The 19816-nt window shown below is 34.5% G+C and overlaps 2 protein-coding genes across 2 annotated transcripts; one reads left to right on the forward strand and one right to left on the reverse strand.

Annotated features, from left to right (window-relative positions):
• Positions 1–5692: 5692 nt before the first annotated feature.
• On the reverse strand, positions 5693–6223 carry LOC116115589. The gene has a single exon (XM_031401723.1). The coding sequence runs from the start codon at positions 6221–6223 to the stop codon at positions 5693–5695; it is 531 nt and encodes a 176-aa protein (XP_031257583.1).
• A 7359-nt stretch (positions 6224–13582) lies between these two features.
• On the forward strand, positions 13583–13903 carry LOC116115590 (protein PELPK1-like). Its single transcript, XM_031401724.1, has one exon. It carries the CDS (start codon positions 13583–13585, stop codon positions 13901–13903), a length of 321 nt encoding a protein of 106 aa, XP_031257584.1.
• Positions 13904–19816: the final 5913 nt, after the last annotated feature.

The raw sequence follows: 19816 nt of genomic DNA on the forward strand, positions 1-19816 counted from the left end.
AGGGTAAATTAGTCATTTACCTAGTAGAATTACTTAATGGTTAAGTGTTTTAAAGAAGTCAAATGGCATTAAATGAGTACTTATCTTTATGTTGTGGTAGAAATGACCAAAACGCCCTTATATGAAAAATTTATGCCAAATGACCTTTATATCTAACTTTTATTGACCAATCACATTAGAGTATCAATGGAATGAATATTTACAAGGTTTAAAGAGAGAGTAGTCGGCCTTGGAGACCCCAAATATATCATCTTCTTCTTCATCTCTCAAATCCACCATAAAAGCCACTAATCCAAGCTTTTATTCTCAAATTTTCTTAGGATTTCAAGTTGATTTTCAAAGGAGATCACCATCCACCCTTAAAGAACTTCAATTTCAGGGTTAAAGGTGAGTTTCAAAACCCTAGTTTTTCTGAATTTTTTAGTTAAAAGAGAAATTCATAAGTGGTTGTGTGTGTAAGGTAGAAAGGTGAAACTTTGGAGCCAAGGAGGAGTACCTTTGTGCTTTGAATACTAAGGTAAGGAAAAAATCTCCCTTATGACTACAATTGATAACACCTAGGGTTTATGAAACTTACATTTATTTATGTTAATATGAGTGTGATGCTATGTTTTGGTTATGGATTGTTTAAATGGGTGTGTTGATTGGTGTATGTGTGCATATGAAGGATGATTATGCCAATTAAGAGATTTGTAGTTGGACGATGTTTTGGAATAGACTAGGATATCATCTATAAAAATTACTAGAAATTTATCTAGACAATCATGGAAAATCCTATTCATTAAATCCATGAATACCGCTGGTGCATTAGTCAATCCAAATGGCATCACTATAAATTCATAATGCCCGTACTTGGTTCGAAATGCAATCTTGGGAATATCCTTGTCAGCGGCCCTTACTTGATGGTAGCCTGACCGAAGATCAATCTTGGAAAACACCGAAGCTCCCTTTAACTGATCAAACAAGTCATCAATTCTTGGTAATGGATACTTGTTTTTCACTGTCACCTTATTGAGCTCCCTGTAATCAATACACATTCTCATCAAACCATCTTTTTTCTTGACAAATAAAATAGGAGCTCCCCATGGAGAATGACTAGGTCGAATGAAACCTTTATCTAACAACTCTTGAAGCTGTTTCTTTAACTCTTGTAACTCTGCTGGAGCTATTCTATATGGGGCTTTAGATATTGGTGCCGTACCAGGAACTAATTCTATACAAAACTCCACTTCCCTTTCTGGAGGAAGTTCTGGCAAATCTTCTGGAAAAACATCTTCGAATTCTCGTACTATGGGTACATCTGAACACTGAAGTCTGGAAACTTTTCTTCATTCACCACATTAGCTATGTACCATGTACAACCTTTCCTTATCATCTTCATTGCCTTCATTGCACTTATCATCAGGCTATGTAGATGACCTTCCCCAAAGGTGAAACTATCTTTAGCATCTAAGTTAAACATGGCCTTCTTCTTCCGACAATCTATCAGTACTCCATATTTGCTCAAGAAGTCCATTCCCAAAATCATATCAAAATCAGGCATATCAAAAACAATTAAATCAACATTCAACTCATGCCCATCAATCACTATAGTTTCCCCTATTAACAACTTATCAGCAAAATAATTCTCCCCATTAGGCATCTCAATTTTAACAGCATGTTCCACTTTATTAGGCTCTAAACCTAATCTTTTTATAATACCATATGAGATAAAAGAATGGGTAGCCCCAGAATCAATCAGTACATATAAAGAGGTAGAGTGGAATTGTAACTGACCAGTAACTGCAGATGGATTAGCTTCGGCTTCTTTCTGAGTCACTGAATAAACTTTGGCAGTCGAACCTCCAACAGTCTGAAGGGGAGTAGCCTGAGTAACTTTACAGTCCTTTTCCATGTGTCCCGGTTGTTTACATTTGAAACACATATTGGTCCCTAATAGACAATTCCCTTTATGCTGCCTCCCGCGTTTTTGACAATGGGGAAGATTATTTCTTCTCTGTTGTTGATTTGAGTCCTCTTATTCTTACCACCCTTCTTTTGAAATCCTTGCTGAAACTTTCTTTAACCTTTGTCCTCCGGGGCTTGAGTGGAATTCCCCACTTCAACTTTCTGAACTGTTGTCTGGCCTGAACTAGAACTACCAATTACCAACTTGGGGTTCTCCATTCGCCTCTTCTTATTCACATAAATCTCTGCTCTTAATGCTCGTTCCAGGGCCTCACTATAAGTTTTGGGAGGCTGACCACCCGCTATAACAATCTGGGCAATTTTTGGGTGCAATCCATTAATAAATCTCTCTAACCGGCACTGTTGAGTACTCACCATAGTAGAAGCAAAACAGGCTAAGGAGTTGAACATTGTAGCATACTCTCTAATAGTCATATTACCTTGCTTTAATTCCGTGAACTCTTGAGTCTTTACGGATAACATATCCGCCGACCGGTATTCTGCTTCAAATAGCCTTTTAAATTCATTCCAAGAAAGAGCACTCCTCACATAAGTATGTTCCATTAGCTTCCACCATACCCGGGCATCTCCTCTCGACAAATAGGAAGCATAGCGGACTTTTTCCTGATCACTTATGGGAAACAAGGCCATTACCCGTTTGATAGTCTCTAACCATTCCTTTGATAGTCTCTAACCATTCCTCTGTCACTGCCGGATCATTTGAACCACTGAACTCTAGAGGTTGGTGCTTTTGAGAAAGATTATAGATTGGTTCCACTTGTCCAGAAGGTGTAGCACCCATCGACATAACTGGTTCGGTTACTGAAGGTGGAACTGGTATTTGGAGCTGAGGCTGAACTACTGGAGCTGAGGGATTTGTGTTCACTTGGTTACTTATACTCTCCAGGATAACCCTCCTAAAGGCCTCAGTAATAGCTGCCTGAATCATCCTTTTGATTGCAGCCTCATCCAAAACAAAAGCATTTTGGGTAGACGTAGCTGGTCCACTATTAGGGGGGGCACTGGTAGTCGGTGCTACTGGCTCACTAGTGCCTGCTTCATTAACATTCTCCTTGCCCCGCCTATTAACCTTTCATGGATGCCTCGTAGCCATACCCTTTACTCACACAAATTTCAATCAATATTAGCTAATTCTATTCACTAAACAATTAAAGAAAATACTTGCAGCAATCGGCTGGAGAGAGTATCTTGGGGACGCATGAGGAATGGTACTTCCATTACTTACAAACACCATTTCCATCATCAATTAAATATAACATACCTATACACTTGGCAGCTCAAACATCATTTTGAACACCCAAAACCGTGCTCGATACCAACTGTAAAACCCCTCCTTATCTGGTATTTCCTAAGTATCCCTTGGCCATTGAGAATCTGGAAAACGCACGCCTAGGAAAGAAGTTATTTTAAAATCCTATTTAAAGAATAAACTTGTAGTTTAAAAACATATATATGTATATTATATTTATTAATTTAATTTCTAAACTAAAATAAGTTCATTGTATAATATAGTTTCCTTTCTTGAGTAAATTATGAATCCATAAATACTTACTAGAACATACACACTTTTACAAATTTACTACAATTTGATTTCCTTTATTAATACATATTTACTCCATTGTAGAATATGGACATATTTACTACATTGTAATAGAAACATAATTACTACACTAAATATTAGCAAAATCATTCGTAGTCATCATTAAAACATACCTTCATGCTCATAGCGTCCCTCAGAATCCTCTCCCAGCTTCATGCCTTAATCCTTACCTGCAAAACATTTTAAAAAATTTCATGGGGTGAGCACTAATCGCACAGCAAGGAATATGGCCATTTATAACTATTAAGGTTCATTATACAAGTATATTACTTAGGACGTTACCTACCTACAAAACATGACCTTCATTCTTTGACATAGCAAGTTCATAAAACATATCATACACTTTGGACTTTTCTCATAAACAAAGTCATAACATAACCATACATACTATAAGTAGAACATATATGACTTATGAAATATTCATGTACATGGCATGCTTATTTCTTTTTTCTTTATACTTGATGGTTTCATTAGTCTTTGTTATCCGATCGGATTCATTTGAACCATTACCTTGTTCTTGGTCTCACCTCAAAGGACCATGGTTTCCATAAGAATTCCATTCCGCTGATCTTGGTTTATACCTCAAGAGACTCATGGAATTCATTCTTTACATTTCATAAATTTTTCATAAGACAACTAAATAAGCTATATGCTTACCATTTGAATGCAAACATATGGACTAACTCTCCCATGCTCAATCATACTATTCTCCTACTAAACTTCTTACTTAATTCTTCACTTCTCATACAATACAGGGAATTCAGTAGTAAATTATTCAGGGGTTTTAGAATTAAAAACAAATGGAATTTCCATTAAGAAGGTGGATGCCATATAGTTCGTCACTTTTCAAGCAACTTTTTCCTTATCTTCTAATTCGAATTTATTTTTGGCAAAACATAAAAGTTTTGGTCTGTTTCTCAAATTTTTAAACCTTCAAGAACAACTCAATCGGACTTCTAACTTCAGTTATGACTGATTCAGTGAAGCTGTACAGTATAAGTCTCAAAAAGCCAAATCCGAATTCTATTCACTTTAACCATGTCACCTTCATTTGCACATTCATATCATTTGCCATATCATTCTTAGTATAAAGGCCATAAAAACCTCCCTTTTTACAGAACCAAAAAGTTCAAAACATCGTCAACTACAAATCTCTTAATTGGCATAATCACCTCCATATGCCCACATACACCAATCAACACACCCATTTAACAATCCTAACCAAAACATAGCATCACACTCATATTAACATAAATAAATGTAAGTTTCATAAACCCTAGGTGTTATCAATGTAGTCATAAGGGAGATTTTTTTCCTTACCTTAGATACAAAGCACAAGGCCACTCCTCCTTAGCTCCAATGTTCACCCTTTCTACCTTACACTTAACCACTTATGAATTTCTCTTTAACTAAAAATCAGAAAAACTAAGGTTTTGAAACTCACCTTAAACCCTGAAATTGAAGTTCTTTAAGTGTGGATGGTGATCTCCTTTGAAAAACAACTTGAAACCCTAAGAAATTTGAGAATAATACTTGAATTAGTGGCTTTTATGGCGGATTTGAGAGATGAAGAGAAGATGATATATTTGGGGTGTACAAGGCCGACTACTCTCTCTTAAAACCTTGTAAATATTATTCCATTGTTGCTCTAATGTGATTGGTCAATCAAAGTTAGATATAAGGTCATTTGGCATAAATTTTCATATAGGCGTTTTGGTCATTTCTACCCAACATAATGATTAGCATTCATTTAATGCCATTGACTTCTTTAAAAACACTTAAAATTAAGCAATCCCATTAGGTAAATGACTAATTTACCCTTGGAGAACTTTTATGGATACTTTTTCATATGGATTGTATGAAAAGCTTATACCCTTGGTTACCGTTTACGCCATTTAACCATATCAATCAACTTTATGACCATTCTATCCTCATTTCTCTTCAATGACATCACCCCTTACACTTTATAGGCCACATCTCGAAATACATCTAAATTGACCATTTTACCCTTCCATTAAAAAAAAAAAATTACTTGAAAAGGTAATTTCCACCTTAAGGCATTGGAATAATACGCGGGTTACAAACACCCCCCCTCCCTCCCCAATAAGAATTTGTCCTCGAAATTCAATTGAAGAGGTCTGGATATCTTTCCTTCATATCTTGCTCAACCTCCCATGTCGCTTCTTCTACATTATGATTCCTCCACAGTATTTTAACAAGCGGTACTTTCTTATTTCGAAGCTCTTTTATTCTTCTATCCAGAATCTGAACCGGACGTTCTTCATAAATTAGTTCATCTTTTAACTCCACTTCATTTGCTTGTAATATATGTGAAGGATCACTAACATACTTTCGCAAAAAGGAAACATGGAAAACATTATGGATCCGGTCCATACTAGCTAGTAAGGGAAGTCTGTAAGCTACTTTGCCCACTTTCTCTAATACCTCATATGGACAGATATATCTAGGGGCAAGCTTCCCTTTTCTTCCAAACCTCATCACCCTTTTATAAGGAGAGATTTTCACAAACACTTTGTCTCCTACTTGGAACTCTATATCCTTTCTTTTTGGGTTTGTATAGCTCTTCTGTCTGTCTTGGGCCTGCTTCATTCTCTTTCGGATTAACTTTACATCTTCTATCATTTTTTGTGTCATTTCTGGACCAAGAGCTTGAGTCAATGCATTTTTGTTCTCCTATTTCATCCCAATGTAGTGGAGATCTACATTTCCTTCCATACAAGGCTTCATATGGTGCCATTTTAATCGTTGCTTGATAACTATTATTATAGGCGAATTCAACTAGAGGGAGAATGTCACACCAATTTAACTTGTGATCAAAACAGCGTGCCCGTAACATATCCTCCAATATTTGATTCCTTCTTTCTATCTGTCCATCCATCTAAGGATGAAAGGCTGTGCTGAAATTAAGCCTAGTACCCAATGCCTTTTGCATGCTACTCTAGAATACTGACATAAATTTCACATCCCTGTCTGAGACAATACTACTAGGTACTCCATGTAATCTTACTATTTCTTTGACATATAATTGTCCTAGCTTATTATATGAGATCTTTTTTGTAATTGGAATGAAATGTTTAGATTTAGTCAATCTATCTACAATCACCCAAATGGCATTATAACCCCTTTGCACTCTAGGGAGACCTAAAATAAAATCCATAGAAATGTCTTCCTATTTCCACGAAGGAATACTAAGGGGCTGCAACAATCCTGAAGGGCACTGATGTTCTGCTTTGACCTGCTGGCACACCAAGCATCTCATAATATACTCAGTTACATCTTTCTTTAACCCTGGCCACCAATAGCTCTTCCTCAAATCCTGATACATCTTTACACTCCCTGGATGAGCAGTGTAAAGAGTACTATGTGCTTCCTCTAAAATCTTCTTTCTTAGCTCAATATCCTGAGGAACATACACTCATTTGGCTTCTTTTTTTGTGAGTGGAGAAGCTAATTTAGCAAAGCCTTCCACAAATTTCCTGTAATATCCTGCTAAACCAAGAGAAAACTTCTAACTTCTTTTACAGTCTTTGGTCTTGGCCATTCAATCACTGCTTCAATCTTACTGGGGTCCACTGAAATACCCTTTTGTGAAACAACATGTCCCAAGAATGTTACTTGATCTAACCAAAACTCACATTTGGAGAACTTAGCATATAACTTTTTCTCCCTTAGTATGAGCATGAAGGGATGTTTTAATGATGACTATCGAATGGTTTTGCTAATATTTAGTGTAGTAATTATGTTCCTATTTCATAATGTAGTAAATATGTCCATATTCTATAATGGAGTAAATATGTTGTATTAATAAAGGAAATCATATTGCTAGTAAATTTTGTAAAAGTGTGTATGTTTTAGTAAGTATTACTATGGATTTCATAATTTACTCCAAGAAAGGAAACTATATTTATACAATGAACTTATTTTAGTTTAGAAATGAAATTAATAAATATAAATATACATATATATGTTTTTAAACTACAAGTTTATTCTTTAAATAGGATTTTAAAATAAACTTCTTTCCTAGGCGTGCGTTTTCTAGGTTCTCAATGGCCAAGGGATACTTAGGAAATACCCGGCTAGGGAGGGGTTTTACACCATAGGGTGTAAATGGGTCTTCAAGAAGAAGACTGACATGGATGGCAAGGTGCATACCAATAAGGCACGACTGATTGCCAAAGGTTTCATAAAATTTCATGGTGCTGACTATGAAGAAACCTTTTGCCAGTTGCCATAATTAAATCCACCTAGATTAGGCTTACGATTGCTGCATATCATGACTATGAAATTTGGCAAATGAATGTCAAAATGACTTTCCTGAACGGAAACCTTGAAGAGGATGTGTACATGACACAACCCGATGGTTTCGTTCCTGATAGGCAAGATAATAAGATATACAAGTTGTAGAGGTCCAAATATGGACTCAAGCAAGCTTCAAGGAGTTGGAACATTCGTTTCGATGAAGCCGTAAAATACTTCGGTTTTTATCAAAAACGAAGATGAGGCTTGTGTTTACAAGAAAGTAAGTGGGAGCCTAGTGGCATTCCTAGTATTGTATGTCGATGACATACTTCTGATTGGGAATGATATATCGAACTTGCAGTCGATAAAGACTTGGTTATCCAAGTGCTTCTCCATGAAGGACTTAGGAGAAGCAACCTATATTCTTGGAATAAAGATCTATCGTGGTACATCGGGTTGGTTGCCTAGCATAAGTCAGAGTACATAGACAAGTTACTGAATAGATTTAGTATGGAAGAATCCAAGAAGGATTTCTTCCGATGGCACATGGTGTCTATCTCTCTAAAGATATGTATCCTAAACCACATGATGAGGGAGATAGAATGAAGAGGATTCCACATGCTTCAGCAAGTGGATCCATCTTATACGTTTAGATTGATATCTCATGTGCATCAAGCACTTGTAGTGGATATCAATCGAATCCAAATGAGTGATGCCATGTTATATGCTCAGATTGATGTCTCATGTGCATTAAGCACTTGTAGTGGATATCAATTGAATTCAAATGAGCAATGCCACATTGTATGCTCGGATTGATGTCTCATGTGCATTAAGCACTTGTAGTAGATATCAATCGGATCTAAGTGAGTGATGTCATATTGTATGCTCAGACTGATATCTCGTGTGCATTAAGCACTTGCAGAATATATTAATCAGATCCAAGGGAGCAATGTGATGATATGTACTCAAATTGATCTCTCATGTGCATTCAACACTTATAGAAGATATCAATCAGATCCAAGTGAGTGACACTAGATGAATGTCAATGAACATCCTTAAATACTTGGAAAGGACTAAGTGTATGTTCTTGGATCATGGAGGGGAAGATGAGCTCATTGTAAGAGGATACATTGATGGTATTTTCCAAACAGATAAAGATGATTTTTTATTGAAATTTTGTCTCCTTAGAGCTGCAGTGAGCTGGAAGAGCTCAAATTAGAGTACTGCGGCGAATTCTACAACTGATGCTAAGTATATCGCATTATTTAATATAGCCATGTAGGCAGTTTGGATCAAGAAGTTCATTACTGAACTTGATGTGGTTCGAAGCATTGCTGATCCAGTAAAGTTCTACTGCGATAACAATGGAGCCATTGTTGTGGCTGAGGAATCATAGTCTCACAAGTAATCCAAACACTTACTTAGTTGATTCAATATGATCTATGAGATCGATTAGAAAGAAAAGGTGCAGATTTGTAGAATACCTACTAACCCACTGTTGAAGTTTCGATTGTAGTAAAAGCATGATGGGCACTTAGGTTATTCGATGTTAAATACATGGATGATTGGCTATAGTGCAAGTGGAAGATTGTTGGAGTAGTGCCCTAGAGCGAATCAATTATTGTGAAATTACCTCTTTGTAATAATGTTTATTAATCAATAAAAGGCGTTATCTACTATATCATGCAAATCATAGTTGTATGTATTGATATATGTCCTTAGGATAGTAGAACCATGATGAGGGTATCAAGTGTTTCAAATCTTGATAGTGAGAACCCTTCGAGCACATATGGTGGCCATTCTAGAAATTTCCGTAGCCCCAGTATTATTTTGACCAAGGACACAGATAATATGGTAAGGCTATCATAGTGTTGAACGACCCTATCGAAAGACAATGACTAATCTCACTTGCCAAGGTTGTTTGCTGACAACCTGGTGCAACACATGGGTGTTTGCTATAGGAAAGTTCACTGGACTAACCCACCAGAGGATTCCATATAGATGGTAACCTTAGTGTCTATAGAACAAATCCTCTAACGAATGGTGGTGCATGTGATCCTTAGACTTGAGATCACCAAAGCGCCTTGTGCACCGATTGGTGTAGTTTGACACTAGCCCAATGCAGTTCTATTTAGAGCTGTCAATACAGTAGTGATTGGCTGCATCGAGGAGTGTACAAGACTATGGTGGATCGATAGAGGATTTATCACTCCCGAGTATGGGAGAAGTTATCTCACGACGCAATTCAGTTAATGACAATGACAGTAAATCTGTGATCACAGTGTGATTAAGTTGTTGCTCGATCTAATTTATTATTTCAATCATTGGTCTAGTAACTAAATACAAATATATCGAAGATAATTGAGGTTGACACTATTTCTATACCTCAGTCTTGATGAGATAACATATGAAGAAAGGATTTGATTGCACGGTAAACATATCATTGACAGGTAGCTATTTCATTGAATCCGAATCTATCAAGTGGCCATGATGCCTTGCTAGGGGCCAATCTTGGTCTATGTGTAGTGAGACGATTGATTAGTGTCAATCGCGATACTACTCACTGTCGGTATGATGAGGAGCCTACGGGTCACACACTAAGGAGACAGTTTAAGGATGGTTAACTGTGGAATGGCATTTTCGTCCTTTGGACAAAAGGGCATATTGGTAATTTTGTAGTCAAAATTAACCAATTGTACATAGAAAACATTAACTAAGTACAAGTATGAATTCCTCAAGTCTTCTCAACAATTTTGACACCACGTTTGTTTGAATAATTGGATGTTTCAATTGGTTGATATCTATTATTGAGGTACATACATTGGTCTATCAAATTAAAGATTTTAATTACATATAGTTTTACATCATGGTTGTATTGTTTGGTGTCCTTTTTTTAGTGTCAAAATGTCTAAAGTATTAAAATGATGTCATTTCATACATTGTTTTAAATAACTTGCCATTTCTTTTAAGTGTGGTTTGACCACAATTGGAAAGGTCTACAGTTATCCAAATTCATCATATAATACATCAAATTAAAGCCTTGTCTATCTAGTTTTCAAAGATTCAAACCACTCATCAATCAGATTTTCAATGAGCAAGTTATGGCCCATTTATTACTGACTGTTCGGTGGAAACCAAAAAATAGGGGAAATCAAAATGTGCGTGATGATAAAATGAATGGTTCGGAAATGGGCCTACTGTTATCCAAATTTAGTATATAATATATCAATTAAAGTGTTGTTTGTCTAGTATCCAAATATTCAAACTGTTTGTCAATTGGAGTTTTATTGAGCAAGTTATGGCTAATTTACTACTGATTGTTTAGTGGAAAACAAGAAACAGGAGAAACCAAAATGTGTGTGATGATAAAATGAATGGTCCGGTAGTGGGTTTATAGTTATCCAAATTTAGCATATGATATATCAAATAAAGCCTTGTCTATCTAGTTTTCAAAGATGCAAATCGCTTGTCAATTTGATTTTTATTGAGCAAGTTATGGCCAATTTACTACTGATTGTTTAGTGGAAATCAAGAAATAGGGAAACCAAAATGTGTGTGATGATAAAATGAATGGTTCGGCTGTGGGTCTATAGTTATCGAAATTCATCATATAATATATCAGATTAAAGTCCTATCTGTCCAATTTCCAAAGATTCAAACTGCTTGTCAATTGGATTTTTATTGTGCAAGTTATGGCCAATTCACTACTGACTGTTACAATTTATAGTACAATGAATAATGGTTTGGCATCTGGTCTCTTGTAATTCTATAGTTCAATCTTCCTTTGATATGCTTATTGATTGTATTTTGTCTAGCAAATTGCCTGCAGCAATTATGATGAACAACATGAAATAAACTTTTCATATAGTATTAACTAAAAAGGACATTACAATATTGCAATTATTAATGGATAATGTTCGGCAAATGGTCTATTGTAATTGTACTATACAATCTAAATAGCTTTGCATCTCGATTCTTACAATTAAATAAAATGGTTAGGCAAGTGACTACAATTATAGAGTACAATCGTCAACAACATTATGATAAAAATGGTTCAACACAGGCATCAGCAAATAGCAACAAAACCATTGATCATAATTGTTCACCACATAGATTTTTTAAGTACAGTAGTTGAAAAATAAATTGTTCGGAATGGTCCGCCTATGTCTTCTTATAACTTGTTATAATTGAATAACAAAATTACTGGTTCGGCAAATTGATCTAACAATTCTGTAGGAGGATGTAAGATTCACCATCTAGACTAAAACAATGAAATAGTCAAAACCATACAATAACTTACATACCCTTTTAAAAAAAAAAAAAAAAATACTATGTAGCAAACATGATAAGCAATTGAATAGGAATATAACAATACAATAGCAAATAAATTCCAAGCAATTAAAGAAGCGTAGTCAAATGAATACATTACCTTGAACATCACGTAATTTCCAACTATGACAACAAATATTATGTTCCAACCAAAAGTATATAACTACATGAAATCAAAATAAAAAGTTTAACAATAAACTGGAAAAACCAAAAGAAAACAATCACAAATAAGAATTAAAAATTGACAACCTCTCTTCCTTCAAATAAATCATGTAACAAACTGTTAATATATCAACACATATATATAGGATTCAAAGTAATGAATACTGTAACTGATACAGTGTATCTTTTCACATTCACAAAAATTAACAATACAGCTTATCAATTCATTAATATTCACATCTATTCATGCATCTATACCCTTTCAAAAATAATATAAATGCCTCATTTCACATTCAATTAGACAAAATCAATGAATCAAACTAAATTCATCAAAAACAATGAAACATAAAACAATAAATATGAATGTGAAGTGTTTATATTTATCTAATTAAACATTAAACAAACATATAACCATCAAAACATTTAATGTGAATGTGAAGTGTTTCTACAAAACATTGAATACATGTAGTTATACCAAATAGCCTAGACCAATAACATGCTGACATGTGTAGCAATTATGGCCTAAATTAATAACATGCTGACACTTGCAGCAATTGTAGAATCCTATGTGGTGTTCAAATAGCTAGTGCTTCAGGATTATATAGATATATAGATAGATAGGCCCAAGGCTAGTCCAGTGGGGTCAAAGATATTGAACTAGAGGCCCATGAGCCCATTTGTTAGAAGATTTACTTCAATAAGAAAATATATATATAATTCCACTTAAAAAAGAAATTTACTTATATAAATAAATATCTTGCGTATGGATTATTTAATTTACATTGTTTTAAAATTTAAACCATAACATCTTACTTCACACTTATCAATTAATATTTTATGTAGTGATATTTGTCATAATGTACATAGAATAAGCAAACGCTGGTGAGAGGTTGAACTAACAAGGCACAAATATCTTACCAAACTTTACTTCTTATGACACCGCTTCTCATTTCACTTTGCACATGATGAAGTTATTTCGTGCAAATCAAGCAATTCAATATATACAACGAAGCAATGAAGGTGAGAGGTTGAGCTAACAAGACACAAATTTCTCACTAACCCTACCTTTTCTTATTTATTTACTCAATTATTAGCTTAAAATGTCCCCCTAGCCCCCCATCTCCACTTCCCACAGCTATAAAAAGCTGGTCCTACACATCGAAATCAATCCAAAAATACACTTGCATCTATATATCCTTTTTATAAATCATTTTGCACAAAACTAATTCCTCTTGTAGCCTTTCATCAATATAGCTTCCAACAATGGCCTATCTCCGTGTCCCATCGATTATATTATCACTTCTGCTAATCAGTTTGTCTTCATTAAGCTTCAATGGTGATTTGGTTGGAGCTCGCCATCTTCTGGAGATACCTAAGCCCGAATTGCCCGAGATTCCAAAGCCCGAGCTGCCAACATTTCCTCATTTGCCTGACATTCCAAAGCCCGAGCTGCCAACATTTCCTCATTTGCCTGAGTTTCCAAAGCCCGAGCTGCCATCATTTCCTCATTTGCCCGACCTTCCTAAGCCCACATTGCCCAAGGACTTCCCTGTGATCCCTACTCACTCAACCACTAATCCTTAAATTACTTCCATCTCTTTATTTCAGTTTTTACAAGCATTATATATTGAAGTTTCGCGATTGCTAACTATTCAAAAGTGTTGTAATAAACTTGCGTGGTTTATTTCCCAGATAAAATACATGTGCAATTTTTTTATTATTCAAGAGTTGTTGCCCGAGTTTATTTTGTTTTCTATGGTGATATTATAAAGTGATATGTGATGTTGAATTGTTGATCAAGTTATGTTTGTAGTATATAGCCTGATTTGATAGGTAAATATCATACCTAAAATTAGGGCTTTCATATATTATGTTGTTGAATGGTGTGAAGATATTTCTAGAATCGAAAGAAAAATAGAGAAAAGAGTGAAATTGCAGAAGAGAGAAGAACTCGGAAATTTCATTAACTAATTTGAATAACGCGCGCGGCTCCTTTACAAAGCTGTTGAACAAACCGCTGCGTTTCTTAGAAACTTCGATTTCTGACATTTGAACCCATACTTAGTTTTACAGATTACAAGTTAGTCTACCTTAGTTTCCAATTTTGCATTTCGAACCCAGACTGCTTCTTTATATTAACAAAAGGAAAATATGTAAACTAATGTATTTAAGATATACATTCGTGGTGGTAAGTCCTAAAAAGAATGTGAATATAAATCACATAGGGTAGTTTGACACGTGCATTGGACTAAATTATTACTATTTTATACTTATTCGAGTGAATTGGATGTGATTAAATTGAACTAAATTTTATACTGTCAAGTGTTTGGTGCAACACTGTACAAAATAAATAATTAATTAGTTAATAAAAATCTGATTATTTGAAAAGTTAAATTATAAAAATATTTTTTAAAAATTCATATAAATAATAATAAAAATTGAAATAAAATTTTTAGAATTAAAAAAAAAAAAATCAGAAGAGTTCGGCGACACCGTCAACACTATTGCGTAGATCGCATGTTGATCTATCCAATAATGTGAACGATGAAGACACTGGCAACATCATTCCACTGGAAAAAATGGGAAAAGTTTTGATAAAATTATTTTCGGGCTTTTCCGACAAAACAAAGTTGTTGATGCCTCTGTCATTTACACCTGGTGGTCTATCCAACAATACTGACAGTGCCGCCAAACTTGGCACTGGCCACGGCAACTGTTGGCGGATTTCCGACAAACCCAGCAAGCCACTTTTCATACTTTTAAAATTATTTTATAATTTTATAATAATAAAAATATTTTTTAACATATTTTTAGTTTTCATGTCTTTGCACAAATCAAACCCGTGGGGGGATGGGAATTAAATTGTAAAAATAGTGTTAAGCTTTTCAAGTTTTAATAAAGTGTAACCTTCCCCGAATCAAACATAACAGAGTATTATTTCAAAATAATTCAGTATTGTCATTTAGTGCAGACCAGAATCGCAGCCCAAACACGCCCTTAATACATTTAAGATTCAATTCCCCACTATAACTTTTACTATGTGAAGGCTCTTACAATATATTAGAGGTAAATCCATAAAAAGTACTTTATTTCCTTATGGCAGGGGAATCCAATATTAAGAGGGAGATAGCTTTAACTATAGAGGAGCTTTAACCATAGAGGATATGCGATGACATTAAGGAAGAGACTATTCCGACTATAGAGGATATGCGATGACATTAAGGAAGAGACTATTCCCTGATTTGTTACAAAACATTTAAGAAGAAAACATCTTAAGTTCTTTACGGCGTGTTCTTTTATAAATTTTGTGTATTTGTTTTCTGTATTTTTTAAAATATTGAAAATGATTATAAAAGGGAGAAAATGAATACATGGTTGGCATGTTTGTCTAAAAATAGTATTTGAAAACGTGAAAAATGAAAATGTGTTTAACATGTTTGTTTGAAAATACACAAATCAAAGTGAAAGATATGAAAATTTTCACGTCCACAACCAATAAAACCCCTTTTAAATTGTCACTGGTTCTATTTATCTGGAAGAGTTTGTGTTAAATATGTCAATTGTTAGTTTCTGTTTACAGTTTTATGTTAAATATATTTATTTGAAATAAATCTTTTAGTCTTAAGAAAGGGAAAAAACAAATTAAAAAAAAATGAAATAAATAACATTTTTATTTAGAAGTGAGAGCCCTTATTGTCTCTCTATAGTGCATCAGTGGTTGTTACGGTTTATACATATGATTGGACACCTTCTTTCCTTAAATTAACTTTTGAGAGTAAGTTTTACCTAATCTCTTTATTTGGGACAGTGATGGGTTTGGACCCTAGCTCCTACTTTGTGAATGATCATTTCTATAGAATCCATTAAAGAAGTATACTATAAAGTTAAAAACTTATATAAAGCATAGAGAGGGTTCACGTGTTTAGAGAATCAACATATTTCAACTCGCACTATATCTATTAACTTTTAGTTGGTTTCTGTGAACAAGCAACATTTTCCCAAACAAAGAAAGTGTTTGTGACCTGGATGGTAATAGAAATTTTAGTTTGAATAAGTCCACAAGAATTCTGTTGTGGTCAAAACTCTTGTTATGATTTTTGTTGAAGTAACAGGCGTCGACAGAAGACAACTTAAAACAAAGAAAAGGAGACTGACGGTAACCTGATTATTGTCAAGTCTGTTAGTTCTGCACAAAAACAGCAACCTTGGCCATTCAACAAAATATGATATTGAAACAAGCTTTTGCAGTTAGAGAGTTCTGGTGTTTTGATGATCTGGTGTGTTTCTTCTCTTCTTCGACGCAGTTGGAAAAGAAAGAAGATTTATTGGTCAATCCAACAGCTGAAAACAGGTTCAATTTTGTTTATTTTGTAGTTAATTGGATGGATTAGATTGATTTCACTAGGATTGCCAACCTGTGTTCGAAATGTATTAGATAAACCCTTGTAAATCAATTTCAGTTCATCCTGAAGAAATTTCTCTCAAATTCCAGAATTATATGTTTTTTCTTTCATGTCAAATTTTCTGTATGTTTCTCAAGCTAATTTCAATTTCTTAATAAATCTCAATCTATAATTTGATCCTCGGAATCCTTTTAATTTTTAATTTTTTTAACTTAATTATTCTCGATTTCTTGTATTTATGGAAAATATTTCCTAGTTTACAAAAAAAAGTTAGGTTTTAAACAGTACAACTCTGGGATATTTAAATCGTGTCATTGATAATAAAACGCTGAGGATTTTGTTAAAACAATCTTATCAGGGCATGATACAACGAAGCAATGAAGGTGAGAGGTTGAGACCAAGACATAAATTCTCACTAACCTACCTTTTGTATTTTACTTCCTCAATTATTAGCTTAAATATCCCCTAGCCCCCCATTCTCCACTTCCCACGGCTATAAAAAGCTGGTCCTGCACATCGAAATCAATCCAAAATACACTTGCATCTATATATCCTTATAATCATTTTGCCAAAACTAACTCCTCTTGTAGCCTTTCATCAATATAGCTTCCAACAATGGCCTATCCCGTGTCCCATCGATTATATTCACTTCTGCTAATCAGTTTGTCTTCATTAAGCTTCAATGGTGATTTGGTTGGAGCTCGCCATCTCTGGAGATACCTAAGCCGAATTTCCCGAAATTCCAAAGCCCGAGCTGCCAATATTTCCTCATTTACCTGACATTCCAAACCCGAGCTGCCAACATTTCCTCATTTGCCTGACATTCCAAAGCCCGAGCTGCCAACTTCCTCATTTGCCTGAGTTTCCAAAGCCCGAGCTGCCATCATTTCCTCATTTGCCCGACCTTCCTAAGCCCACATTGCCCAAGGACTTCCCTGTGATCCTACTCACTCAACCACTAATCCTTAAATTACTTCCATCTCTTATTCAGTTTTTACAAGCATTATATATTGAAGTTTCGCGATTGCTAACTATTCAAAAGTGTGTAATAACTTGCGTTGTTTATTTCCCGATAAAATACATGTGCATTTTTTTATTATTCAAGAGTTGTTGCCCGAGTTTATTTGTTTTCTATGGTGATATTATAAAGGATATGTGTGTGGAATTGTTGATCATTTATGTTTGTAGTATATAGCCTGATTTGATAGGTAAATATCATACCTAAAATTAGGGCTTTCATATATTATGTTTGTTGATGGTGTGAAGATATTCTAGAATCGAAAGAAAAATAGAGAAAGAGTGAAATTGCAGAAGAGAGAAGAACTCGGAAATTTCATTAACTAATTTGAATAACGCGCGCGGCTCCTTTACAAAGCTGTTGAACAAACCGCTGCGTTTCTTAGAAACTTCGATTTCTGACATTTGAACCCATACTTAGTTTTAGATTACAATTTGTCTACCTTAGTTTCCAATTTTGCATTTCGAACCCAACTGCTTCTTTATATTAACAAGGAAAATATGTAACTAATTATTTAAGATATACATTCGTGGTGGTAAGTCCTAAAAAGAATGTGAATTAACACATAGGGTAGTTTGACACGTGCATTGGACTAATTATTACTATTTTACAGTTGAATTCAGTATTGTTGCTGGGAGAATAATGTGTTTTTGCTGTAAAAATGAAATCTGGAGCAGCCTGGAATTCATATGTGGTTTGCAGTTGAATTCAGTGTTGTTGCTGTGGGAATAATGTGTATTTGCTGAGAAAAGGAAATTTGGAGCAATCTGGAATTCATGTGTGGTTTGTAGTTGAATTCAGTGGGCTGTTGTGAGTGTTGCAGCTGCTGAAGGTTCTGCTAAATGTAATGAATGTTCTGATGAAATTTCTGGGAATGTAATCTGGCTGTTGTGAGTGTTGCAGCTGCTGAAGGTTCTGCTAAATGTAGAAATTTCTGAGAATGTAATATGGCTGTTGTAAGTGTTACAGTAATCTACTGTGGGAATGTAATTTGCAGGCTGTAAAGTTTAGCAGCTGGAATTTTTTGATAAGTTCTGAGTTTTTTTTTTTTTTGCTGCATAAATGAAGACTGTTTTTGAAGACTGTTTTTGAGGAAAAATATTGATGAGGTGAATGCAGAACTGATGAGGTTACTAATGAAGATAAGCAGCAAATGTAAGTTTATTGTTTGTTTTATTCCAGATCAGTTTAAGGAGGAGAGTTAGAATGAAAAGTCAGAGAAATGTAAGCTGATAAGAATCAGTAGAAGATGGAAGAGCAGGATACCCAGAACATTACTCCAGATCAGTTTAAGGGGAAATGTTAGAATGTAGTACGAACTGGGTGTTGTTTGATAATTGTCAAACGTGTGAGGGCCTATGTGAAATTGTACAGAAACGGTGTAGTTTTAACTACACCTGCTTCACTCTTTCTCTTTCACTTATAAAAGAGTAAAGTGAGCTGAGAAACTGTAGCTTTTACACTGTTATTGAATCAACAAATCTTCTCTTCAATTTACCTAAATTTTCTTCGATTCTTATCAAGATTCACACTGATCATTCCTATCATTTTTATTATTTTATTATATATATTGTTTTTACCACACATATCTTTTATTTGCACCTCTTATAAGCCTCTCAGTCACAAATTAATGTAAAGGTCATGGCTCAAATTCCCGTGAACCTCTTAAATAATTAGAAAGATATTCAAGGACGTGAAAGTAACCTCAAAACATACAATTAATTACAGCAATTAATTAATGTTAACTCAATTTCCTATGATATATATCACACCGGTAATCATGTGATCAAATAAACAAATGGTGAGTTTGTTAACATTTATAAGTTTGATTGTAGCTAACCAAATGTATAATCAACAATTAATGAAATTTCTAGAGCAATATTGGATAGGTTGATAAAATAGCTACTATATCAACTACTTTCTTTAATTTGCATATGTGTCCTAACTATTCACGTACAGCTTCTGATTACGTGAAAATAGAAATATAATAAATTAATACTTAGTTATACCCACCTATACCATCTTCTGATGACACCGCTTCTTATTTCACTTTGCAAATCAAGCAATTCAATATAT

The sequence above is a fragment of the Pistacia vera genome, unplaced genomic scaffold (assembly GCF_008641045.1).
Source record: "Pistacia vera cultivar Batoury unplaced genomic scaffold, PisVer_v2 Contig747, whole genome shotgun sequence".
Lineage (NCBI taxonomy): Eukaryota > Viridiplantae > Streptophyta > Magnoliopsida > Sapindales > Anacardiaceae > Pistacia > Pistacia vera.

Excerpts from the sequence above, each read along its gene's own strand:
- LOC116115589 (XM_031401723.1), bottom strand. The coding sequence starts at position 6,223 with ATGACACAAAAAATGATAGAAGATGTAAAGTTAATCCGAAAGAGAATG.
- LOC116115590 (XM_031401724.1), top strand. The coding sequence starts at position 13,583 with ATGGCCTATCTCCGTGTCCCATCGATTATATTATCACTTCTGCTAATC.